This window comes from Solanum stenotomum, chromosome 4, assembly GCF_019186545.1.
Source record: "Solanum stenotomum isolate F172 chromosome 4, ASM1918654v1, whole genome shotgun sequence".
NCBI lineage: Eukaryota > Viridiplantae > Streptophyta > Magnoliopsida > Solanales > Solanaceae > Solanum > Solanum stenotomum.
The window spans coordinates 25,037,426-25,065,174 of record NC_064285.1 but is presented as its reverse complement, the minus strand read 5'-3'; the positions used below and the strand labels follow the sequence as shown (position 1 = coordinate 25,065,174).

The following is a 27,749-nucleotide window of genomic DNA, read 5'->3' as shown; positions in this document are numbered from 1 at the left end:
TAATAATAATAATAATAATAGTAATAGAAGACATTAAATTGTGTTTTACATTATACTTGGATTATTGTTATTATTATTATTATTTAGTTCAATTTTTTAGATTATATGATATATCTTATTAAAAAAATATTTATTTTAAAAAGCAAATAAAAAAATCTAAAATAAAACTTAAAATATTAAATAATATTTAAATGATAAATTTTAAAAGAAACTTCCATACTTGTTTTTTTTTAAATAAATAATTTTAATTTAAAAGTTTTTCAATTTGGTTAGAAGTAGGAGTGTAATGGGAAGTTTTAAAACTCCCTATTTAGTTGGGTAAATATTATTTTTTCAAAATAAAAATTAAAACACCATTTTTTTCCATACGTGGTTTTTTTTTAAAAATAAATAATTTTAATTTAAAAGTTGTTCAATTTGTTTAGAAGTGGGACTGTGGGAGTGTAAGGGGAAGTTTTAAAACTTCCTATTTAGTTGGATAATTATTACTATTTTTTTCAAAATAAAGACTAAAACGACATATGTAGTTGGCTTTTTAAAAAATACAATTAATATATTATAATTATTAGTATAGATTATTATTAATTATTAGTTCAATTTTTTTTTATCAATAAAAGATAGAAGATAGAAATTATAAGTTGTATTTTTCTTTAAAATATTTATTTTAAAATGTAAATAAAATAAATTGATATAAAACTTCAAAATTAAATATATTATTTAAATGATGAATTTTAAATGAAACATCCATGCGTGGGTTTATAATATGAGGAATTAGATGTCATTTTTAAATGATAGAATTAAATTAATTTTTAAATGTAATTAGATTTAATAATTTAAATTAAGTTATTTCAAAGGATAATACTTGATAGTTCCACAAAATTAGATAATGCTTGATTGTTTCACAAAATTAGGCTCAAAAACTAAATTTCAGATACATAACTTCCGTGTTTTTTTTTTTTTTATATATATTTTCAAAGTTTAAATTTTTTATTTTAAACTTGCAAACCACAAAAAAATAGCATTTCTATTTTTAAATTTAATTTAAATATTTCTATTTTTTTAAAAAAATAAAATTACGATTCGAAATTTTATAATATATTTTTTAGTGAAAATATTTACACTTTTTACAAATTGATTAAAAAAATTGTTCAGAAATAGCAAGGTAGTGGAGGTTTTAAAACTACCTATTTAAATTATAATTATCAACAAAATTAATTTAAATTAAGAATAAAAATTGGAAAATTGAATTATAATTGTTTTTAAATTCAAAATTCTAACAGAATATATAAATATAAAATAAAGAAAAAAGAAGAGCAAAAAACTACGTTTTAGTATCTAAAAAAGAGGTGCTTTCAAGGATAAAGATAAGATTAGTTACTTATGTTTTAAAATTTAAATTTTAAATTAATTATTTAGGCAATTTTGATAATATTTTATATAATTAGCATAAACAAAATTTTCAAATATTCGCTTGTTTTTCTCCCTACACTCATCACCCACGTTTCCAAAATTATTTGTTTTAGACTTTTATTATATATAATATATAATATATAATATAAATATATAAAATAATAGATTGGAGAGCAATAATTAAAAAGATGAGTAGATGTAATATTTAATATTTTCTAAATCCGAAAATTTAAGAATTTTTGTGGTGCTAACATATTTAATTTTATATTCATTATTTAATTTTATATAAATATATTTTAATTCCTAAATCATTGCATTCTTATATGTGTACATGCAATATATTTTAAATTCCTAAATTATAGCATCATTATTTGTACATACAATTATCTACCAGATATTTTGTGGAAATATAATTTACACAATAATAGGCTAAATTGATTTGTTTTTTAAAATTTATGTAAATGTAAACATAAATTTGTTATTCCTAAACTTTAGCAGAGCATTATTGGGGTAGTTATATATGTATTTTTTTTAAACGTGAGAATATATTTTTTTTAAATGGTACAATTATTTAATAGAGAAATTTGCACATGATCACTTCTTTACCTGATATATGAAAATGAGAAATAGGAAATGAATTTGAACTTACCATCACAATCGAAAAGAAAAGTCAATGTCAGAATTGAGAAGATCTTCATCATTCTCAAGAATTATCGGCTAAGCACTTGATTTTGAGATTAACCATTCATTCTTGTCTTTTTTATGTGGAAACAATCATCCAAAATTCAAATGATCAGTATTGATGCAAAACTAAATCATCCCTTCGAGGATATTAGATAAAATTAATGCAAAACTAATCAGTAATCACAAATTCTTGAACTTAACAATAAAATAAAATACAAATTTAATTAATGAATAAAAATAAGAATTGAAATTTTATCTTCACATAGAAATAACACTATCTACAAATAATTCAATAAGAAATAATGATCAATTATGCTATATGAACAATTATTTGGATGATAATTACATAAAAATTCAACCAATCACCACAAAATAAAAAGCAAAAAAAAAAAATAGTGAGAAAAAAATGTCCGTGAGAGAAGGGAATGGGGAAGTAGGAGGAGTGGTGGTTTACAACGCTGCTCTATCTTTTTGATCTTATAAGCATTTAAAATTAAAAATAAAATGGTCATAAATTGCTATTAAAACTATCATAAATAAATTATCTTTTAATGAAGTTAAAATCAAATTCATAATTCAAACCACATAACAGTTATAGATTTAGTGGAATTTTCAAAATTCAAACCACATAATTGTTAATTATTTTCAAATTAATCATCTAATTTTAATTAGTTATCTTTATTTTAGGAATCACTACTGCCCTTTTTGTAACTCAAAATTTAAGAGATAACAATATTTATCTAAAGTTTAAATTGATCCCACTAATTTTATACTAAATAAGATTTTAAATTAATTTAGTTAATTTAATTATAAATTTAAGTTTAATTCTTTAAAATTGAGAAGTTGTAAAATTTGGATTTTGTCCATAATATGTATTTTTTTGTTTTTAGAAAACGCGGGAAGTTAGACTTTTTTTTTAAAAAAAAAAAACTCAAAATCGTGTTTTCAATTTTTTTTTTCCTTTTTCATTTGTAATGTTCCATTTTTATTTATTATTATAAAATACACTATTCAGTTGGATGTTTTTTTTTATATACTATTAGTACTATTCGAGCAAAATCTTCAAATCAAAATGCTCATTGACGCACAAGTCAAAAAATATATGTCAAGAAGCACATCAAATTCGAGCTAAATTTTCAAGTCAAGAAGTTTCTCTAATTGGAGCAGAATCTTCAAGCCTCAAAGCTCATCAAATTCAAGCAAAATCTTCAAGTCAAAATGCTTCTCGACGCATGAGTCCAAAATGCATGTCATAAAATTCATCAAATTCCGTTGAATCTTCAAGTTTCAAAGCTTATCAAATTCGAGCAAAATCTTCAAATCAAAATGCTCCTCGACGCACGAGCCTAAAATGCATGCCATAAAGTTCATCAAATTCTGTTGAATCTTCAAGTTTCAAAGCTCATCAAATTCGAGCAAAAATCTTTAAATTATAATGCTCCTCGACGCACGAGCCTAAAATGTATGTCATAAAGTTCATCAAATTCTGTTGAATCTTCAAGTTTCAAAGCTCATCAAATTCGAGCAAAATCTTCAAGTCAAAATGTTTCTCGATGCATAAGTCTAAAATAAATGTCATGAAGCTCATCAAATTCGTGCTAAGTCTCAAGTTTGGAAGTTCTTCACATTTGAGCTAAGTTTTCAAATCATGATGCTTCTCAAATGCGAGCCAAGTCTTCAAGTCAAAAAAGCTCCATGAAAATAAGTTAAATCTTCAAATTATTACTTTTGGCCCTCATGAGTTTAAATCTATATGGTCCAAAAAATCAAATAGGTTGAAAACCTTGAAATTAGTGGCCTAGAAAAATTAGAAGAAAAAAAAAACTCACATGTTTTGTGTTGCAGTGTAAAGTAAATACATTTTATTGCTTCAAAATTGCAAGAGTTTTTACACATCATAAGGAAGGGAGGAAAAAAAATGAACATATCATCCCATACAAAAGGTCTAAGTAGAAAAAAAAATCAAACATCAAGAAGTGGTTTGTCAACTCGTCTTGGATGTCTTCATCAAGTTCGCATCACCTCTTCATAAAACATCATTGCTTCAAATATTTTTATGGATCGATGCAGCCATAAGCGAACCTCTATCTTTGACATGGGGGCATGATTCCTCGCCAATTATGGATTACACCTCATATTTTTTTGATCTGATATTGAGACTTTTTGCAATCCATCGTGAACCTATAAAAAAGAAAAGGAAAAGTGATGAGTCTCACCGTGCCATTTGCACGAAGCTTCAAATTGGCATGATGAAAATTATGGAATATGCTCTTGCGCTCGTCATGATGAATATGGTCCTATTGGCTTAAGAGTTTTATGATGTCTCTCCATGTAGATGATGACAAAACTCTCAATCAATACGGAAATCAATATGCGGGTTTTTGGCGAAGATGCAGAGAAGTGAACTCATGGATGTTGTCCAAAGTCAATTTGATTGCTAATTTTAAAAATATCAATTTTGGTGAATTCATAAGAACTTTGACTTTGATTTTTGGATAGGTTGTAGACTTAAGAGTTTGTTTTCTATCGAATCAAGTCGCTCTACATTCGAGCTCTCCTACACCAAGATGCAAACGTTTTGGTGAGACTCCACAATCTGCAAAACAATAATGACAAAATTAAAGACCAACTTCAAAAAATTTATTCTCATCAATCCATGAAGAGTTTTACCTTTATTTTTGGATATGTTGTAGACTTTGATGTCTAGTTTCTATATAAACAAGTCGATCGTCATTCGGAATCTCCCACACTAAGATAGAGACGTTTTTGTTGGGACAACATAGAGCTATAAAAAAGAGAAGACAGATTTAATAGCAAACTTCAAAAATCTATTCCCGCCAATTCAAAATGGTTTTGATTTTGAATTTCGTATATGTTGTATCCCTCTGAGTCTAGTTTCTGGAACATCAAACGGATCATGATTTCGATGTTTCTACAACAAGTTATGAACTCTCTACCGCAAGCGTGCTGTGCTGAAAATAAGTGACAAAAATTGAGTTATGTATGCCTCAAGTTGACAATCGATCATTGTAAGAGCATGTGTATTTATAGAAATCAAAAGTACATAAATTGTGTTCCTACAAATTATGGAAAAACCATATTTAAAACAAAATTATGGTAAATTTTCCTAGGAACCAAATTATGGTAAGTTTCTATAGGAATCAAGTTATGAAAAATTCCATTGGAATCAAGTTATGGAAAATTTTCATTGGAATCAAATATGGAAAGTTTTTAAAGACTCCATAAAAAAATATATTTCACGAATGCTTCAAGCTTTGTCTTTAAAGGTTGGACAAGTTGGACACCGCAACAAGCCTCGAAGCAGGGGACATTTGTAGACAGTGAAATTTTGTTGATAAATCCATATTAAATTTTGGATTAATCCATAAATTCATGATATATTGACCAAGTCAAATTATTGGTTAATAAAGTTGGATTAATATTTAAGTCAAAATATATGACTTAAATAAAGTCCAAATTACATTTGGGTCAGTCCATTAAGTTGAAAGACGAGCCCAACTTATGTTCTTCAAACCCAAAGACCAAAATTGCTTGGACAAAAATATCCCTAAAACCCTTGCTCAAGCCTATATAAAGAGGTCTTCATAAGACCAAAAGGAAGAAGGAAGAAAAAGAAGAAGACACATAGAAATACATAGAGAATCCTTGCTCTTCAGTGGTGATCTGCAAGTAAAGAAGTCTTCGCTCCAAGTGCTGAGCCGAAGTACAAAGAAGTCTTCGCTCCAAAAGTTGAGCTGCAAGTATTCCATCAAATCAAGAGCATCATTGAAGAGAAGAATCAGGGGATTACTTATCTATTCTTAAAGATTTTATAAAGATTGTAACCTTCGCTATTTTCCTTTCATGTTTGTTGTATTTCAGGATTAAAACTTTAGACGCATACAATGACAATGAAGAAGAATATTTGTCTGAAGAGAAAGTTGTGGTTGATAATCGCGTTCTCGAGGTAATTTTATTTTTTGTATACATTAAAGTATTAATGGACTTTAAGTGTGTTTGCATAAATTTATTATCTATAGCTTTATGAATTGCTAGAATTCATCTTAGTTTGTGTTTTTATTTTTGATATTATTAGTGCAATATAGGGTGAAAATAGAATGTTGATTGTTGTCTTCTTTAGTTAATTTTATTCTTGTATTTAACATTTTCTTGTGCCATGTCAAAAAAAATAATCATGTTGCATCTTAACTATCTCGGCCACTTGATTTGAAATAATAAGTTTTCATTAAGTAATTTTTTTTTAATAATGATGTTATATATTTACTTTTTGTTGTAATGGAATTACTTAAAAAGTATACATCAGTGTACAAATATGAAAGTTGTTTCAATGTTGCAATTTTTTTTAATTTGTGCTTTAATTTGTATGTTTGTTGAGTTTGGTAGGAATTTTTTGTGTGTACTGCTATTTGGCAACAATTTTGGTGTTTTGATCATTTCTATCGTATTGTCTGATTTTTGTTGTTGTGTTGTGTTGGTGTTATTTATTGTTATTGTTGTTGTGTCGTTGTTGGATTGTAACTTTTTCATGATTTTTTCTTGTATTCATCAATGGATACACAAGTCACTTGCTTGTTTGTTATTAATTGTCTAATTGATTTTATGTTTAAGTTTTCTTATTTTGATTCCGATGAGGGAAATTACTATGTACCGAAGGAAAAAAAATTCACAAAGGCCCGCTTTAATTGTCATGTGAATACACGTGTCGTAGAGTTATTAAAATCAACTCTTTCTGAGGTGCAACTAAATATGTTTAGAAATACAATTTTTGGATACTTTCTTGATATGCCACCATTCATTGTTTAAAATCAACTTATTTGTTACTTGATGAAAAGAGAGATAGTTCAGAATTGTAGTGACAAATTCTGTGTTAATGTTCATGGAAGTATCTCGCGCGTGCTTTAATTTGGAATTGATGAATTTGCCATTGTAACTGGATTACAATGTGTAGGAGAAGATAGAGAGAACTTTTTTTATGAGGAGTCAAATAGATTGAAATTGACATATTTTCCTGATAATCAAAAGGTTGATAAGAATCAACTTGAGGAATGTTTTATTGGTAAAGATGGAAATCTGATGAAGATGTTGTCAAGAGTGTTGTTCTTTATTTTATCTATACATTTTTGTTGTCAGCAGTTGCTAATAGAGTCTACGTAAGTGATCATTATTTTTATTTAGTGGAAAGTGGAGAAATCATGACATTTTCGTGGGGGGAAAAATTGTGTTTAAAGCTTTGATGACCTCGATTAGCTAGAGATAAAATGTGTTTAGTTAAAAAGTTTCATAGATTTGGTGGGTGTCCCTTAGCTTTGCAGATCTGGTTGTATGAGTGTTGCTCAGACGTTAATTCAAAAAATAGCATTAGGTGTTGCTAATGAAAATACACATTTGTTGAATTGGAAAGTGATTTGTAAGTGGCCTTCCACTAAATTTCTAGGCGAGACGTTGTTTAGAAAATCAGCTGACAAGGTAAAATGTTAATAAAAATATTAGTTTGTAAATTTTTTTACGAATTGTACATTGTTGCTATTATATTTGATTTTACTTCAATATATGTTAGGTGTTCAGAAATTTTCTTGGTACCTGCGATGATATGAGTGAGTAAAACATCAAAGATCGATTGCAGAAAAGTTCCAAACCTAAGAAGATAAAGGCCAATAATCATAGTTGCACTATGATGCAGAAACACTGTGATTACAAAGAATTAAGAAGAAAAGTTGAAAAGGTATTTTATTGTTTAAGAGTTTGATTAATCATAAAATTTGTACATGTTAGAATATCATGAAAAAGTAAAGTGATAATTAGTAAAATACCAAAAAACAATAAGAAAATTATTTGCTTTCTTTATAAATCTATGTATACAATCTTTTCTTCTTAATATTTATTGAATTATTTGATTTATAAACAACAATTTCAGAAATAATAAGTTGATGTTACTTTGCTTATTGTTATCACAAATTTTAGTATGTATATCTATCCCATTTGTGTAATTGATTCTTTCTACCTTTAAAAATAAATAAATAAATCTAACTACATACTGTTGTTCTTAATTTTATTCTTGTGTAGTTAAAGTGTTATTAGTTGTTTGACCTTTTCCTCTGCTTATTCATTCTATAACAATTTTTTTATTCGTTACGTATCAATTTTTTTCTTTATTTATTAAAGGCAACAATTTCATTTAATGGATCTTCAGAGGGTCTTTGATTTACCTTTTCTTAAGAAGCTTGATTTTTGTTCGCTTTTTAACATAATGAATTTTGCACTGTAATTCATTTAATAAAATTTAATAAAGATAGAGTAATACATTCTGTAAAAAATTTATAAATCTCATAGTGTTAATAGCTAATTATATCTTATGTATATTCTTTTCAAAATAAAAAAAATCCTTTAAAATTATAGGATCTCAAATATATTATGCATTTGGATACATTACTCATGGATGTATCCGAGGGGGAAGAGATTTATCCTTGAGGGGATGGATGTACTTGAGAGGGGATAAGTTATGTATATGAGAGGAGATTTTTGTAATTATTTTAAATGGTAAGAAATTTTAGAGATTAATAAGATTATGATGCCTTAAGTTGTGTTTTTATGTAATTTTTCATTATTGTAAATTGTAATCAATGAAATCATCGAGTATTCTTGGAAAAAGAAAACAAAACATTTGAACTTGTGGTTTAAATGTATAAATCAATTGTCAGATAATTGTGTAGTTAAAAAGTATTTTTTTTAAAGAAATAGACTAAAAAGAAAGTGTCGCATAAACTAAAATGGACTACTGAATATCAATTTGTAAAGATAATGTGGAGATACTACTTGATACTAGTTTAAGTCGTCCTCTTGTTATGATTTATCTAATTGTTCTAACGTTGATTCTAGCTTGGGAAAGAACTCTCTTCTTTAAAGAAGTTTATTGAGGATTCATTTTCAAGTATCGATAATGACAAGGCTAGCTCAACTTGTCCCAAAAATTACAATCATCATCATGAAAACTTCACTATTCATTCGGAAACCGAGACAAACTGCCCTCCAGAGTTTGTTTTTAAAAGTGACTTTGACAAGGTATTTGAAATAATTTTTCATTTCATTGTTATCTATAATATTTCAAAATCCTATATGTTTTGCATTTTTTTTTATTTTAAAGAGTATGTGAATAAGAATTTGTCAATTTCATCTCCTTCTGATAACATAATTCATGAGGTATGTAAATATGTAGTTAAATTATGTACATATAAAACAAAATTATCACTTTTCAATTTAATCTATTGGATACCATAAATTATATTAAAATATTAAAATTTAATTGTAGATTAATTATATTATTGTTATGTCAGGTTCATATTAAAGGAGTTGATGGTGATGAAGATGGTAATGCTGGCATTGATTTATCTTATTCCAAAGGAAAGATGAAAAATGAGGTAACAGTTACTTTATAAAATTTGTGTATTAATGTGGTATACAAATAAATTTTTGCCTTAACTTTCCTAATTTTTTTTCTATCTTTCAATTTATTTAGTTTTGTAGTGTTGAGAAAGCTGCTTGTGAAAATGTAATTGATTCATCTGATGCATTGGAGGGTCGTGTTCATAATGAAATGATATCTGACAATAATAGCAATCAAGATATCAAGTATGTTAAATTGGTGCCGAAGAAAAGTTGAATGACAATAACAAATCTCCTATCAAAAGTAGGTGTTATTCAATTCTTTTTATTTTTTTAGTAACGATATTAAATATTGAATATGTATTTTTAATAGGTTTGGCTACATCATAATGGAGGTGTTTTTATCTGCCCACGAATTCTCATATGATGATATTCAGAGGCGGATTCAGGATTTAGAGTCTTTGGGTGCCAAATAAATTCTCAAGTAAATTAATTTAGATGTTGAATCAAATTATTTGTCTTGTCGGTCTATATGACAAATCAAACAACAAAATATGAACAATAATAAGATGACATTTATGTATTTATACATATATACTACAAATTCGCACCCCACATTCGATTGGGAGCATGAAGTGAACAAAGTTAAAAAATTTAGTGAATTATGAAAGTATCGAGTTGATAACTCAAATATAGACAAAGAAAATAGATGAGTCGGAGCGATTGAGCAAGGGAGGTTGATATTTGGAGAAGAAGAAGGACATAATTTTCAATTTAAAGAGAAAGAACAAAAATTTTCTTTTTAACTTTTAAATCTTTAAATAAATATTAAGTAACTAATAAAAAATAAAAGAAAAGTCAATGATTAGTAAATTAAATTAGTCAAAAATAATTGTTTATTAAAACTTAATAATAAATCAATAACAATTAGAAACAACAAAAAAAGGTTTCTTTGTTAGTGCTGACGTGTCTAACTGTATTGTCTCGACTCTCGTGCAATTTTTTTAAAAAAAAAAATCAATCAGCGGGATTCGATCCCGTAACCTCCTCATTGGAATGATGGCCCTCTGCCACCAGCACCACGAAGTGATTTGGTTCATTGGGTGGCAAGTTTACAATATATATGTATGTAGTATATATGTCTACCAATAGAGTTTCCGTCGACGTTTGTGGGTGGCGTGGCACCCCATGGGCCTTAATAGATCCGCCCCTGATGATATTGTATGATCAGACTATTAATCAGGTAATGAAATTGGATGAAATGTATTTTCCACAGCCTATTGCTATCGAATCTCCTGTATCGATAAAAGATGTTACTTCCAAACCTTCGAGACGAGTAAATCATGTTGGAAAATTTCAAAAGTCACCATTCATCACTGATTTTGATACTGATGGGAGTTATAAAGTTGAGTACGGTAAAGCAAAAATATTTTCTCTCTAACATCCATTCAACGAAAAGATTGATGAAGACGTGGACTATGCCTTGAGGGAAAAATTTGGAGTATTTGTTGATAAATGGATTCTGAAAGGAAGATCCAAGTATGTAAATTAGTTATTAATTTGTTCTATTTATATATTTTCTTTTACTGTAAAAGTTTATGTAAATATCTTTACATAGAGTATTTATGATATTTCAGGGGAAATGCTACGAGCGTATATCAAAAGGGAAAAGATATTTTGAAGAACCCCTTTGTATATGGTGATCAACATATTCATAATAGGGATTGGTTTCATAGATTGAACTATGTGGGAAGAACTTTACATGATTAATATTACATAAATAATTGACTTTAGAAGGAAGTTTTATTCATGAATATGTTATTTTGTAGTTTTTATCTTGCTTTTTACGAGTTGTATACATTATTGTTTGTGATACTTAATTTGTAAGCAAGCATGATATTGTCTTATTATAATTAGTTGGTGTACAATTTCATATTAAGTTGTGTATTCATTTACTCTATACTCTATTTCATGAAAGAAAAAGGCACTAAATGCTACAAGTTATATGTGCGTAATTTATCCATTTAAAGTACATAACAACATATGTTATACCGAATTAATTAACTTAGATACTAACTCTCTAAGCTAGTTAATCAATTTGGAACTGGGCAAAATTAAAGGCCAATAGAAGCCTCTATATATGTAATCTGTAGCATTCGTCAATAACAAGACTCTCATGTTGTGCTCAGTTAGAAAATTAACTTTATTAGATGGATTTGTGATATAGTAGTATAGAATTTGGTTGTATACCTAATCAATGTGAAATATGTTTTATTTAACTTTGTAGATCATATATTTTGTAATGCTTGCAAAAAATTGTATGTCTAATAGTTGTTCTTTTTTATTGCATTTATTTTCAGCATATTGACGTCATATTCTATTATATGAGGAAGCTGCATAAATATGATGTCGAAATAGATATAAAATTCACAACTACTAATTTTCATTTTAATGGTAAGATCATTTCGTTGTAGAAGCTATATATTTCTAGAAAGTAATTAACATGGATCCTGGGGTTATTACCGAGGAAGATGAAGTTGCTAGGTATATTCTTGAATTTTACATGTCGTGTGCTTGCTATTGATCATATATTGATTTCTATTTTTGTCAAGGAATTAAGTCATTGGGTGTTAGGAATTTATACGATCAAAGATGGTGTCATTAATGTATACGAACGATTCCATGTGTGGTGTTGTACATGATCGTAAGGTTATAAGTGCTATTGAACCTTATGCAGTATTGATTCCTCATCTCTTTTCTGTGACGGGAATTTATATGAATAAGAAAGGTGTAGATTTTCAGCAGCCCCTATATTCCAATGCGGCGATCCTTAAATCATTGGAAGTAAGATTTGTTGATGGTTTGCCAATTCAAAGCGACTTGTAAGTTAATAAAGTGTATTGTTAGAGTGTATTTAATTTACAAAATATTTTTCATTTGTTTTGTGTAATGTAATTTTTTCATTCTTTTAAACAGGGATTATGATATATATATATATATATATGTGTGTGTGTGTCCGCATTTGCAGAATATTTCATATATATATATATATGTGTGTGTGTGTCCGCATTTGCAGAATATTTCATACGTAAAAAGCAGATTTCATCTGATTTTGATGAAAATCAATATCGTAGTAGATTGGCATGTCTTCTATGGGATTATGGTTTGACCAAGAAAAATCAACAGGCTGAAAGTGATTCGAAGAAAATATCGAAGAAAAAGATTATCCAAAAGAGGCAGATATTATAGTGGAAAAATCACCTCATATACACATTTAAGAGTCAATATTACAGGTTTTAAATCTACTTTTTAAAAATTCTTGCTTATAACAGTTTAATTACGGGTTATAACATATCACTAATTATTTATAAATTAGTTAAATTTTACTTTATTAAATAAGTAATTTTTTATAATTTTATATTATTATTAAATTATTTAAATAAAGAATATCCCATAATTATCTCTTACACAATTATAGGGATTTTACATTGATTACACTTCCTTATTTAATATTATACTCACAACCTCCCATTAGTCAATCCCACCACCCTTCCCCCACATCTATCCAACTATACACGCTATCACCCCACTTTCAGCTTCTTCTCTCCCATTTTTCTTACCAGCCAACTACACCAACATTCAATCTTTCGTCCAATTTTTTTTCAACAAAATTATGTCTAAGAAACCCATTGAAACGACTCGAAAGAGTCCCAGATTGGGTGAAGGAACATCTAATGATGATGTTCATGTTTCAAATTTTAATATATTAACTCAACCCTCCCCCCGCCTAAAATTGTTGAAAATCCGGCGACGGATGGTTCATCTAAGTTGAAGGAGCGACAAAGAGAGAAAAAATGAAGGAAAAAAAAGGTCACCCCTGCAAATCAAAAGGGGAAGAAGAGGAAGGGGAAAATTATTGAAACCCCTTATGATTCCAATTTTGATTTTGTTACTGAAATCAAAAAGAAAAAAAGAAAAAAAAAACAAATGTAGAAGTTGGAGCATCTTCAAAATCATCAACAAGAAGAACAACAAAAAGTTATTTTTTAAAAACTTTTGGACAATTTTTTTGTGTTTAAGTACTTGATGATATATAATATCATATGTTTTCTTTCGGGCAGATATCGTTTACATATGAATTACTGATTGCCTATTACAATTTCAAGATACTATTTTAAAAATATTAGTGTGTTTCCAAACTGTACATTTATTGGATGAAATCTGTATGAAATCTGATTAATATGTGTATGACTACGCTTTAATGTTTTGATTTTGAAATTTTTATGAATTGTGATATAATAATGCTATACAAATGGTATGAACTGCGTTTTAACATTGGTGTGATTGTCTACTAACTGTGTTTATGGTATAAATTATTAAATTGGTATGAAAATGGTATGATTTGTCAAACTACTGATTTTTTCTAAAAAAATTCACATTATGCTTACTTTATATTCTAAACATGTTTTTGGATGAAACGTGTATGAAATTTGATTAATACATATATGCCTATGAGTTTAATATTTTATTGTGGGATATTGTATGAATTGTGATATAATATTGATATACAAATGGTATAAATTGTGTGATTATATGAATTTATCAATTTTTATACATGTTGTTTAGATAAAACGTGTATGAAATTTTGATTAATATGTGTATGACACTAACTGAAGTTAGTGTGGGATTGAAACACTAACTGCAATTTGTTTTAAATTTATTTATAGTAGGACACCAGTTGAAAATTAAATTAATATTCATGTAAACTTACATTAAATTAAATACTCAGGATACCATAATTACCTTTTATAACTATCACTAATATTTACACTATCTTATGTATTAAGCTGGAATAAATTTTATTTTTAACAATATGCAATTTGTATGATTAATGAATGAACCGTGTATAAAGAATGAACTGTATATTAAACACTAAGTTTGTAATGCACTTCAAACCAATTATGTTTCATACCAAAACAAAACATTAATCTAAACGACAAAATAAAATAAAAATTATATATAGTCTAAACAAATAAACAGTCATTAGTTTTGCACAAGGTAATTTGAACATGTTTCATGTTGTGGCCAACTTGACACCATCTACTGTAAGTAACTTTGGACCTTTTGAATTTCACATCAGCAATCCTCTTTCATATATAATTCATTTCATTTGAAAATCAACATAATTCTCTGTTTCATTAAAGAAAATAACAATTAGTCTAACATTATACAAATCAATTAGAAATATGTTAAATAGTATTAACTTTTCATTCCAAAGACAATACAAATTTCATCCATAAAAATCATTATAATAACAACAAAATTATACACACTCGTCATTACTTTTTCATACAAATATCATTCAGACAGTACATTACAAAACAAATTTCATACAAAACATAATATTTCACATTTAATACTCACTTAATACACATTTCATACAACAATCATCATTCATATCAAATTTATACATTTTCATACTCATTTAATACACATTTCATACAAAACGATTATTCATTCAAACTATATACATTTCTCGTCCCAAATAATTAACTACTGTCACCCAACTTTATACAGAAATAACAAAACTAATATAAACTCAACAATTTCACATTTAATACCAATTTAAAACACTTGTAATACACTTCGTCAAGAATTTCAATTTTTTTTTACATATTTCTTAACACGCTTTTCATACATAATTCATTGGACTTATACTATCAAATTCATTATCAAATAAAATAATTTTTCATAAATTCGTCAACATTATAATTAAATTATTTTTACAGAATAATTAGCATACTTTCATACAAATTTCATTTAATTTATTCTATCAAATTTATTCATAAAATCACATTAAATTTATAATTTCACAAAACAACAACCGTATACAAAATAAACAAAAAAAACACTAATTTTTTTACATTTCGCGACAGTAAACATAATATGATATCAATAGTTAACAAAATATGACTCCACCTTCAATTAATCGATAGTTTGATCATTTTTGTTTCATTTCGCTATCATTCTAAAACAAACGTTAAACAATAATAAATACTAACCCGAAGGATCCCATCTTTCACCATGTTTGATTAAAATTGATACGTAGTTGTCCATCACAACAAAATCAAGAATTTTCAAAGATGAAAAAAACTTCAATTACTCGAATGTGGGATTTTATTTTTGTTGAAAATTGAAGAGAGAAACGTTGAAATTTTTTTGTTGCAAATTGAAGAGAGAGAAACATTGAAAAAAGAAGAAGATAAAATCTGAATTTTTATTTGATTTTAACTGATTTGAGTGAATTAAGGATACTAAATAATCTTAATTAGTTTAAATCCCTTAATTCGTGCTATTTGTTAATTATCTACAATAAATTCAAATTAAATTAACACCACAATTTCAGTTTATTACCTGTTTTCATTAAAAAACGTTTTTTTTTCATTTTTCTTTTATCTCTTTATTTTATTTAAACAACTTTTTTCAATTATTGAAAATAGTTTTTTTAAAAAAAATTATTTGTTAGAACCTGAAATTTTTAATGTTATAACTTGAAAGTCTAAATCTACTGCTATAGCTTGAAAATATTACTATAATATATGACATATATAAAATTTACACAACTATAGTTAGTTTTGTAATGGTTGTATTTTTATTGAAATTATGAATTATTATTTTGTTTGACTGTCTTAAGTGGATGCTTGTATATTTTGCAAGATGCAATAGCTAGTTTTTTTTTTGTTACTATTAACGTTAATTATGTATTTATGAAATTTGATACTTTTATGATAGTGTATGGTGTTGTGGAAACGGAATAGAGTCATTCTCCTTAGTCTAAAATGTATCCATACCTTCGAAGTCATATAAACAAGGAGTTAATTTATTTCTTTGAAGTCTCAACTGAAATCAAAGCTTTTGATTGTCGAAAAGTAAAATTATGTCTAATTGGTTTCATCATTTGCGTTAAACAAATTCAAATTTATTATTTGAAGGCGTAGACAGTATTAAAAATATATGTTATTGTTAAAACAGTAAACTGGATATTGAAACAAAGTATAGATTGAGAGAGAAGGTTCTGGACAGAAAGAAGAATAAAGTATTATTGATCAAAGCTAACTACACATATACAATGTGACACTTATACACGTACAACTAACCGACTTAATACTTGAAAGGAATCTTCTACTAACTAACTGTCTAATAGCTAATAGTAATTTACTGAACTAATTAATCCCTAAGTTAGTTACTAACAACTTTCATATTCTCAACACTCCCCCTCAAGTTGAGGGTTGAAATACATCTGTTAACCTCAACTTGTCTAATATGTAATGATGTTGTTGACCTCCCAAAGCCTTAGTCAAAATATCAGCTTCTTGATCAGTTCCAGGGATATGCAGTGTCTTGATCAGTCCCTTCTGTATCTTTTCTCTAACAAAGTGACAATCTATTTCTATGTGTTTAGTCCTTTCATGAAATATAGGATTTCCAACAATTTGAATGGCAACTTTGTTGTCACAAAACAACTCTACTGGTACTCTCGCTTTCATGTTCATTTCATTCAATAATCCCACAAGCCAAATGATTTTAGCTACTGCAGATGCCATGCTTCTATATTCTGCTTCAATAGTACTCCTTGATACAATTTCTTGCTTCTTTGATCTCCAAGAAATCAGAGAACTTCCCAACTTCATACAATAACCTGTTACTGATTTTCTTGTCACTGCACATGATGCCCAATCAGAGTCACAAAAATCTGTAAGTGTATTGTCCTTTTCACTACGTAATAGAATGCCCAAACTAGGTCTTCCCTTCAGATATCTCACTACATGAAGTACTCCTTCTAGATGAGATTGTTTCGAATCATGCATGAACTGACTTAGAGTCTGCACTGCATATGAAATGTCTGGTCTGGTGACTGCTAGGTAAAGAAGTTTTCCTATTAATCTCTGATAAGCATTTTTGTCCACCAGTTGTGGATCATCTGAGTCATCATCATCCTGCTTTCTTAGGTATTTGTCATAGTTAGATGTAGTAAACTTTATATGCTGTTCCAGGGGTGTTATGGCAGGCTTTGCTCCTGCTAGACCCCATTCTGAGATCAACTCTAATATGTACTTCCTTTTGTGTCATTAATATTCCTTTGCTGAACCTCAAAAATTCTATGCCTAGAAAGTATCTCAGTTCCCCCAAATCTTTGATTTTGAAATTTTGTTGCAAAATATTCTGTGACTCCTTGATAAGTTGTAGATCATTTCCAGTAATCAGCTAATCATCTACATAAATGAGTATCATTACAAACTTCTGCTCTACCGCTTTTGTGAACAAGGAATAGTCATGCTTACTTTGTTGAAATCCCGAGTTGATTAATGCAGTAGTGAGTTTTATATTCCATTACCTAGATGCTTGCTTAAGTCCGTGTAATGATATCTTCAATCTGCAAACCTTAGATGTCTCCCCCTTACTGCCAAAACCTTGAGGTAGTACCATAAAGACTTTCTCATGAAGATCACCTTGTAGAAAAGCATTGAAGACATCAATTTGAAAAACAAGCCAGTTATGCATTGCAGCCAAGGAAATAACACATCGGACAGTGACCATTTTAGCTACAGGGGAAAAAGTTTCATGAAAATCAACACCTTCTTCCTGAGTATAACCTTTAGCCACCAGGCGAACTTTGAACCTTACCATCAACATTATATTTGATCTTATAGACCCATTTATAGTCTATGGGTTTCTTTCCAATTGGTAAATCAACAACCTCCAAGGTTTAGTTAAGTACAAGAGCATCAATCTCCTATTTCATTGCATGAACCCATATGTCATCCAATATAGCTTCAGAATAAGAGTTAGGTTCAATGGTAGTAGAAAATTTGAAAAGAAAAGCTTTGTATGCAGGGCTAAAATGAGAGTATTGGATAACATGATGAATGGAGTGAGCATGGGGTCTTGTAGAAGGTAGGGAATGAACATAATCAGATAGCCAAATAGGAGGTTTAGTGGCCCTGAATGGTTTTTTGTGAGATGGAGGTGAAGCAGGGGAAGAATTGACAGGAGTAAAAGCCTGAGAAACTGGAGATAGAGAAGGTAATGGTTGAGGGGAGACCAATGGAACATATGGAGGTTGGGAGATAAGGTCTGAACGAGCAGGTGGTGTTGTGAAATCTGGATCAAGAAGATATAATGGAAGAGGGAAACTAGGGGAAGAAGAATCAGAAAAAGATGTAGGAGGTTGTTTGAATGGGAAAATGTGTTCTCTAAAACGAACATCCCTACTGACAAAAAAAATATGGGATTGAAGATCATAAAATCTATATCCCTTATGAGTAGGAGAATAATCCATGAAGGCGGCAGCTATAGCCCTGGGTGAAAATTTGTCATGAGGATTGGGATCAGTGGCATAGCATAAACATCCTAGAGTTCTCATGTGAGCTAATGAATGAGGTGTATTGTGAAGCTTTTCATAGGGTGAAGTACCATGAAGAACACTAGATGGTTGCCTATTTATAATGTAAGTTGCAGCAAGTATGCAATCACCCCAGAATTTAAAAGGAATAAAACCTTGGAATCGTAAAGCTCTGGCTACCTCTAGTAGGTGCCTATGTTTTCTCTCAGCCACCCCATTTTGTTGTGGGGTGTAAACACAAGTTCGTTGGTGGAGAATACCAAGAGACTGAAAAAAAGATGTGCATTGAGAATTAATGAATTCAAGACCATAGTCTGATCTCATGATCTTAATGGTGGTGTTGAATTGATTTTGTATCAGATGAATAAACACTTTCAAATGAAGCAAACAGTCACTTTTGTATTTCAACAAGAAAACCCAAGTCATGCGACTAAAATCATCAACAAAAGTAAGGAAGTATTTATTTCCATTGTAAGTGTCATGTTTATAGGGACCCCATACATCCATATGTACTAATTGAAAAGGCTGACTAGAAACAGTTTGATGAATATGAAAAGAAAGTCTAGTTTGCTTAGAAATATGACAAATTGGACAATTACAGATTTGAGTTCTATCTAAAGTGTGCTTGATGTCTGGAATCTAAGTGAGTACTGGGATTGGGGCATGGCCAAGTCTTTGATGCCATATAGAGCTTTTGACACCACTGGAATGAGTAGAAAGACAAGTATAAACACTTTGTAAGCTGGAAGTAGTGGCTAGTGATGGTGATTTGGTGGAAAGAATGTAGAGTCCATCATTGACCTTACCAATCCCTTTTACATTGCCAGTGTAAAGATCCTGAAAAAGAAAGAAATCAGGGTAAAAAGAAGCAAAACAATGTAAGTCTTTAGTGAGCTGGGATACTGATAGTAGGTTGTATTTGAATAAAGGTATATGCAGAACGTCTTTGAGGAGTTGATCCTTGTCTAGCTGACAAGTCCTTTTATGAGTGATTTGAGCTATATCACCATTTGGTAAATGAACTTGGTTATGAGGAGAAGGTGAAAAAGTAGTACTAGATGACATTAAGTCCATGGAAGAAACCATGTGATTTGATGCTCCTGTATCAACAATCCAGAAGTTAGTCTTAAAATCAGCTAAAAAACAATTGATAGTACCTGCCCTGTTAGCTACATTTTCAGGTGAGTCTTGTTTGTCAATCAATGTGAGGAGCTTCTGAAACTTCTCAGCTGTGAAACCTTGTTCTTTTGATTGAGGTGCATTAACCTGATGACTGTGTGAACCTTCGTGATGAGCATTGTGAGCACTATAACCACCAGTCCTGTATCCACTATATCCATTTTGTCCTCTGTTGAAATTTCCTCCTCTGAAACCATTATCCTCTCTATCTTTATTCCTGGTGAATTTGAAATCGGGAGGATAACTAATCAACTTGTAACATTTTTCTCTAGTATGACCTTTAAGATGACAGAGTTCACATTGAAGATTGAAATTCTTCTTCCCTCTCATATTAGTGTTAGTCCTTGAGTAGATGTCATTTGCAGCAGCAGCAGAATTTGAGGATTCACCTTCCTCATAACGAGAAGTCACAACAGATTTTTGTTTGGAGTTAGGAGCATATCATGACATAGCAACTGCAGCAAGAGCAGAAGATTCACCTTCCTCATAGTGTGGTATAGAGTGAGAGCTTTGTGCAACCACATTCAAATGTGCACGTTGACTCTCCTCATGAATAATCAGAGAATAGGCTTGATTCACTGAAAGGATGTATGACATCATCAGAATTTGACTTCTCGATTGATTGTAATTTTCATTCAGTCCACCTAGAAATTGCATGAGTTTTTGTTGCTCCAGATTGTTGATGAGCTCACAAGACTTAGCACATGAGCATGAGGGAGGTGGAACTAAGGATTCATACTCCTCCCAAAGCTCACTCAATCGCGAAAAATAGACAGAAATAGTCGATGTACCTTGAGTCAATGTTACGATCCCTCTGTGGATGTGATAGATCTTTGTGGCATTCACCTTATCAAATCGCTCTTTGAGATCTGCCCAAACCTTGTAGGCATTTGAAGAATACATAATTCCATTTACCAGATCCTTTGCCACAACACTCATGATCCAAGACAACACAATTGCATTCACACGCTCCCATTGATGTACCATCTGACCTTCATACATATCCTTCCTGCAAGTGCCATCAACAAAACCAATTTTGTTCTTTCCTAGCAAGGCAATACGCATCGATTTACTCCAGAGTGTGTAATTTTCCATTCCAGTGAGAACATAGTGAGCCAAATTCACACCTGGAACATTAGAATTATGTAGAAAAAATGGATCAAAAGAGTCGAAACTTGAAGTGGATCGTGGAGTGTTAACATGTCCAGATCCATTGATATCGTCTCCATTGGCTTCTGAGGATGAACTTCCAATCGCCATTAATGAATGTGAGATGAGATTTAACCAGAAAAAAAAAACAACGGAGAAAATTTCTGAAAATCGAATCGAAAAAATAGGAAATGAAATTGATATTGCTGAACACCGATCAATGGAGCTTCGATAGCCATTAATGGCTCTGATACCATGTTAAAACAGTAAACTGGATATTGAAACAAAGTATAGATTGAGAGAGAAGGTTCTGGAAAGAAAGAAGAATCAAGTGTTATTGATCAAAGCTAACTACACATATATAACGTGACACTATTTATACACATACAACTAACCGACTCAATACTTGAAGGGAATCTTCTACTAACTAACTGTCTAATAGCTAATAGTAATTTACTGACCTAATTAATCCCTAAGTTAGTTACTAACAACTTTCATATTCTCAACAATTATTATTAATCTTATTTCCAATTAGTTAATTTTGCAGGTTCATATGTATATGTATAGTGACTTGAATTTTTTAGTTAAATAGTTGCAGCAACTTAGAATTGTAAACTTATTACACTTTCTAATATAACACATGCGTGAATTATAAATAATGATATCACAAATTATATAAAAACTTATTCAAGACATTAATGGAATTTGAAATTGTTTGTTAAACATAGTACATAGTTTATATATATAGAAGATAGTATCCCTAAGCTATTATCTTATAGGCATGTTCCTGCATGTACGTCGGTTGTGCCCTTCTTGTCTACATTGACCACATGATGTTTTATATGTTTTTGGTTCTGATGCCCATGCCTTTTCTTGTCTTTTCTTCCTAGGTCGATCAAACACTTTATTTTCTATTGGTGGCAATAAAATCTCTTCAATGACCTCATCTGGTACTTCCCAAGTACTTGGATCGGGCATTAATTTAACTAATATTTCATGTCTTTATCATGTTCTCCTTAGTATAGTACAAAGAACTCTAGTTCTCTCCATCCAATCCCTTGGTTGTTAATACTGCTAAGGCGTGGGAACAAGGTACTTTATCTAGTTGAAAACGTTTGCATGCACATTTTCGTTCCCTAATACAAACAATGGATGTCTTTCCCAGATGTGTGATAGAATTGAGATAATCACTTGAAGGCGTCACCTATGTAAGAAACATTGTTAGATTCAAAAATAATAATATCAATAAATACATAACAACTATACATAAATAATTTTTTACCATCATATGTTGTGCAACTTCAAGATTTTTAGCAAGTATTGATTCATATTTTGCCGAAAGAATTGTATTTTGTAAATTGAGCTTCCTTTGAATTCTCATAATTCCATTTCTCAATCAATTTCCTCATCTCTTCAAGTAGCCTTGTTACAGGGAGATCCCTTACGTCTTTAGTTGCTGAATTAAGTGACTCTGCAATTTTGGGAGTCATGGTCATTGTCCTATTGCTTGTAGAATGTGCGCGTGACCATTTATGATGTCCAATATCAAACAAGTACTCCTTTACTCGATAGTCAATACGTCAAATTTCAGTCATATAGTAATCAAAATCTTGTACATATGCTCGGGCCATTGCATAAAACATTTCCCTTATTTGTAATTGATTTCTCCTAAAATTTTCCTTGATGTTTTTCCATAAATGCCACATACAAACATAATGTGGTAAATCTGGAAAAACTACTGATATTGCTCTTATTATGTTGTGATGTCTATCAGACACAAAACACATTTTCTCCCTCACACCATATGCTTCTTTTAACTTTTCAAAAAATAATTTCCATGATGCATTATTTTCTGAGTCAACAATTGCGTAAGCCAATGGTAGTATATGACCTAAATAAAAATAATCATGAAAAAAACGATTGGAAAAAAGACTTGTTTGAGTAACAAACTAATGCAAAAATATGATTTTAGAAATTATTTTAAAAAAATATTGTATTCATACCTCGAGCATCTTGACAACTTGCGGTTAAAAATGTACCATGATATGTTGCTTGGAAAAGCTGCCATCAATTATTACAACTGGCTTGCAATGCTCCCAACCTTTTATAGAAGAATTTAGAGCTGCAATAGCATAAAGGAAATGTCCTTCTGATGTTTTCCTCAAGCTAACAAAAGAACCTGGATTTGATTGCTTTAACATGTGCAAGTAACTTGGTATCTCAGCATACGAATCCCGTGGATCACCTCTCACCAATTGTAAAGCTTTTAACTTTGCTATGTGTGCTTTCCAGTAAGTCAAATCAATGCCAATTTATTTTTTCATGTCACAGATTATATCTCTTGCAGTGTATACAACCTTTGGATTATCATAATTATCCGTTATCCATCTTCCAAGTACGCTTGAGGTAGTATTTCGTTGCGACATTAGCTTATCTTTTGCCGAACATGTGTGGTCAACAATGAATCTTCTAACCTTGAAATTTTTTGACTTGTGCAAGGTTGAGCTTCTGAACTTCCAAGTGCAATTATCATTTACACATCGAAGAAAGTACCTATAACGTATAAAAACAATATATATAGTTTACACATAATATTCTGGTTGAACATGAATATGTAAAAATCAATGTATGCATTATTGCCATACAGTAGAGTTGATATAAAATCTAATTGAATCAACACACATAAGTTAGTCATATTTACAATATATATGGTTGTGTGTATACATTGGTGCAAACACAATACAATTGAATGTATACAAACTAGTATGTATACATGTTTGCGTGTATACATTGGTGCAGAAACATTACTATTGAATGTGTATGAATACTTATGTATACACGGTTGTGTATATACATTGGTGCATAAGCTTTACTATTGAATGTATATAAATACTTATGTATACATGGTTGTGTATACATTGGTGCAAAAAATATATAATTGAATGTATACAAATACTAATTCTTTAAAAGCTACATAATGTATATATGATTATTTTTTGCAGAATTCAATCTTACCTTGATGCGCTTGATCTTATCACCTTAAATTGAAACTTTTTTCGTATAGCATAATTTTGCATTAATGACTTGAGAATCTTTTTTTTTCTTGTAAAATTGACCTTCTGCTGGTATCTCTGTTATAACACTCTCAATAATAGCGCATTCTTCAAAATATGCAGTTTCTCAAGCCGACATGTTGTATTCTACCAAATCTAAAGTGTTTGTGTTGTTGAAATCATTTGTATTAAAATGAGTATTGACATTATCAACCACACCATCAGTAATTGGAACCATATGATGTATGTCAATAACTTTCCAAATTATGCAAAGTGGATAATCTTTGAAATTTCTTGTTTTTTTCTTCAATCCAATGTATACTTGCAATCCCATATTGTTTCGTATCAACACTGGTATTGTTGTTTCATCAAGTTTGTAACGAATTTCCAAAGAATTAAGAGAAGTGTCGACATTGAGGTGTTTTGCAATCAATTGAATGAATCCATTGAAAACAACATCTGTATTGACAACAATCCCTTCCATGGAATAGTTCACAAAATTGTTATCACTGTCCCATTCACCGTTATGATGAATCAAAACAAGCGAAGTTGTCATTGTTTTTTTGATGTTTGAAGATCGATTTCGCGTTGAAAGGTTTTTCAAATTCACTGTTTCTGAATTAGGTTAGGGATTTAGGAAAACTGAAACACTCCTTTTTCTTGTTTGTAGGAGTTGATAAATAATGAGGAAGATTAATCAACCCATGTCCTTTTTTGACGGTTAGTTACAGACACGTTTTTAAAAAAAATAAATCTACAATATTTCTCTTTTTTAGTATTGGGCTAATAGTTGCTAATTTGTTTTGGACTAAAAGATGCTAATTAATTCTAGGCTAAAATTTGCCAATTGTATGTAATTATTGTACGTCTATGTCATTTCCTCCTTAATTAATAATTACAATGTGTTTTCCTTTATTTAGCCATCCATGTAAAGGTCGTGTTGAGAGACTGGACTTTTGTTGAAATGAAGCCCAAATCGTTTGGGCTTATTATGAAGGTAGGCCCGCCTGCCCTTAGAGAGAGCTGCAACACTATAAACCCTAGCATCCATTCTAAGTAAATCTCTTACGAACCCTTGCTGGAGAGTGGAGAAAGATCTGCAGCGCAGCGGCGAAGATGGAGGCAGCAAGAAGTGTGAAAGATGTTTCCCCCCACGACTTTGTCAAGGCTTATGCCGCTCATCTCAAGCGCTCCGGAAAGGTCTATACATTCTTTCTTTCTTTACAGACACAAACTTTTTATTCATATTTGCTTCGATTTTCTCAACTACTATTGCTTAGATCATTGAATATAGTAATAGAAACAACGCAGAATTATGTTAACGTTTTTTGTAGCTATTTGCTGGATTCAAAGATATTCAAATTTGTGTGAGGATTTCAATTTTGTATACACACTTCATGAATACTGCGCTATAATGTAAAAATGATATTTGTTCTTCTTCTTGTTGGATTGAGTGGACCTCGTTGCATTTTGCCCCTTTTTTCTTTTTGAATTTTCCTACCGGAAGTTATTTGTTCAGATCTGCCTTACTTTCTAGCATAGGGTACTTTGTTTTCTTGTTAATTCCTGCAATTTCATGCAAGTTTGAGTTATAATTGTGTTTATTTTTTGCTTGTTATTCTTGCTTATTACCTTTGATTTTTGCAGATGGAGCTTCCTGAATGGACTGATATAGTCAAGACTGGTAAGCTAAAGGAGCTTGCCCCATATGATGCTGATTGGTACTACATCAGAGCTGGTATGTCTCATCTCCATGATCAGAGGAAGGAACTTATCCATGGTGATTATTATTGTTTCTAACTTGCACTATTTTATTTTGATGTATGGCAGCTTCTATGGCGAGGAAGATCTATTTGAGAGGAGGTATTGGTGTCGGTGGGTTCCGAAGAATCTATGGTGGTAACCAGAGGAATGGAAGCCGTCCACGTCATTTTTGCAAAAGCAGTGGTTCAGTTGCCCGCCACATTCTTCAACAATTGCAGAACATGAACATCATTGACTTTGAGCCTAAGGGGTAAGTAACCTTTTGCCATAATGCTGCTGAATTTGATGCGTCTCCTTATCTGTAGTGGTTGTATGAATGAAATTCATTGATCAGTCAGAAGCCTGTTTGTTATCTTAACTTTGGCAAGTCATTTTAGGTGGTAAGGATAAATATAGTTGGGGATAGTACTGATGGGGTTTTCTCCTGTTTTTTCTGAGCTTGTTGTCCATATATTGAATATGTGATATGAATATATGCGTTAATCATTTTATGGAGCCAGCAAATTTTTTGCATTCTTCAGAAAAGAAAATCACGAGGAGTCTGGATAGTCTTGCTTAGAAAAAGAGTGTCATTCAGGTGGTAATATTTGTGCTTAAATCATTTAATGCGGCAATTAAAACTCTTTATTCATGAAAGAGGTCAAAGACAATTGTAAAGAGTGACTGCTCCCTTTGTAGTAAGAATGTGATATTTGTGATTGATTGATTATACAGGGAAACGATAAGAGGTTGCTGACTTTTCAATTGAAAATAATAACATGGGTTAAATGAATCGAGATGAAGTATTTCACCTTGTTCTGTATGGAGAGACATCCTTATTGCTAGCGATGCTCACAACTCAACTTTATCAGCTGCATTAAGAATGAAAATCGATGAATATCTTGTTATTTGTCTGTCTAATTTCGTTCTCTCTTTTTATCTAGTGGAAGGAGGATCACATCCAGTGGCCAGCGGGATCTTGACCAGGTTGCTGGAAGAATTGCTGTTGCTTGTTGAGAGAGATGAGTTCATTCAATCTTATGAATACATGAGTTAGCTCAAACTTATTGTTTCAGTTTGGACCTAAATAGATTTAGGGTATTGTTAAATCAAATTTTGTGGATGTTTTTGCCTTTTCGAAACTTTGTGTCTTTCTCAGTATGTCAAGTTTTGCCCTTTCAGTACCCTGAGTGTGTATTGTGGCATATCTTGCATTCAATGCATCATTACTCCATATAGTTATATATAGATCCCTGAGAATCACCTAAGTATCAAGGGGGGGGGGGGGGTTGCNTGATTGCTTTCTTAATGCCTTCGTGTCCCTCGCGTGATCATATCTTACCCTCTGCTCCCTTTCCCTTTCGGGATATATTTTCCTTTTATCGACTGAGTTTATAAGACCAATAAGAAGGGACGTGTAGAACTGAGTGTCCAAACTTTGTTTTTGGTCACAGTTGAGGTGCTTGCTGGTGTTCGTCTGTTAGGAATTTCATCGTTAGTAGATTGTAAATATTTTGTTTGGTGTGGAACAAGGTATAGAATTGGGTAATGTTGGGTTTGATACATTTTTGCTTGGTCTTTCGGAAACCTCTCTACCTCCACGAGGTAGTGCGACCTCACTTGGTGGGATTTCATTGGGTGTGTTGTATTGGCCTATTGGGTAATGCCAATCATCTAACACCTTTGATGTCTTGTTCTCAGTAACCAAACCTAGGAATCATCTTTTG

The 27,749-nt window shown here is 30.5% G+C and overlaps 1 protein-coding gene across 3 annotated transcripts in view; it reads left to right on the top strand.

Moving 5' to 3' along the window:
- Positions 1–27,206, top strand: part of LOC125861893 (40S ribosomal protein S19-3-like) — a 106,415-nt gene extending 79,209 nt beyond the window's left edge. For 2 of the 3 annotated variants that reach the window (XM_049541806.1, XM_049541804.1), the window contains exons 2-5: positions 25,391–25,479; positions 25,927–26,017; positions 26,110–26,293; positions 26,967–27,206. In XM_049541806.1, coding sequence (XP_049397763.1) covers positions 25,396–25,479; positions 25,927–26,017; positions 26,110–26,293; positions 26,967–27,039 — 432 coding nt within the window. In that variant the 5' untranslated portion in view covers positions 25,391–25,395 and the 3' untranslated portion in view covers positions 27,040–27,206. Of the gene's footprint in view, positions 1–25,287; positions 25,480–25,926; positions 26,018–26,109; positions 26,294–26,966 lie in introns of those variants that run through there. The other variant, XM_049541803.1, reaches the window with a different exon arrangement.
- The last annotated feature ends 543 nt before the right edge of the window (positions 27,207–27,749 follow it).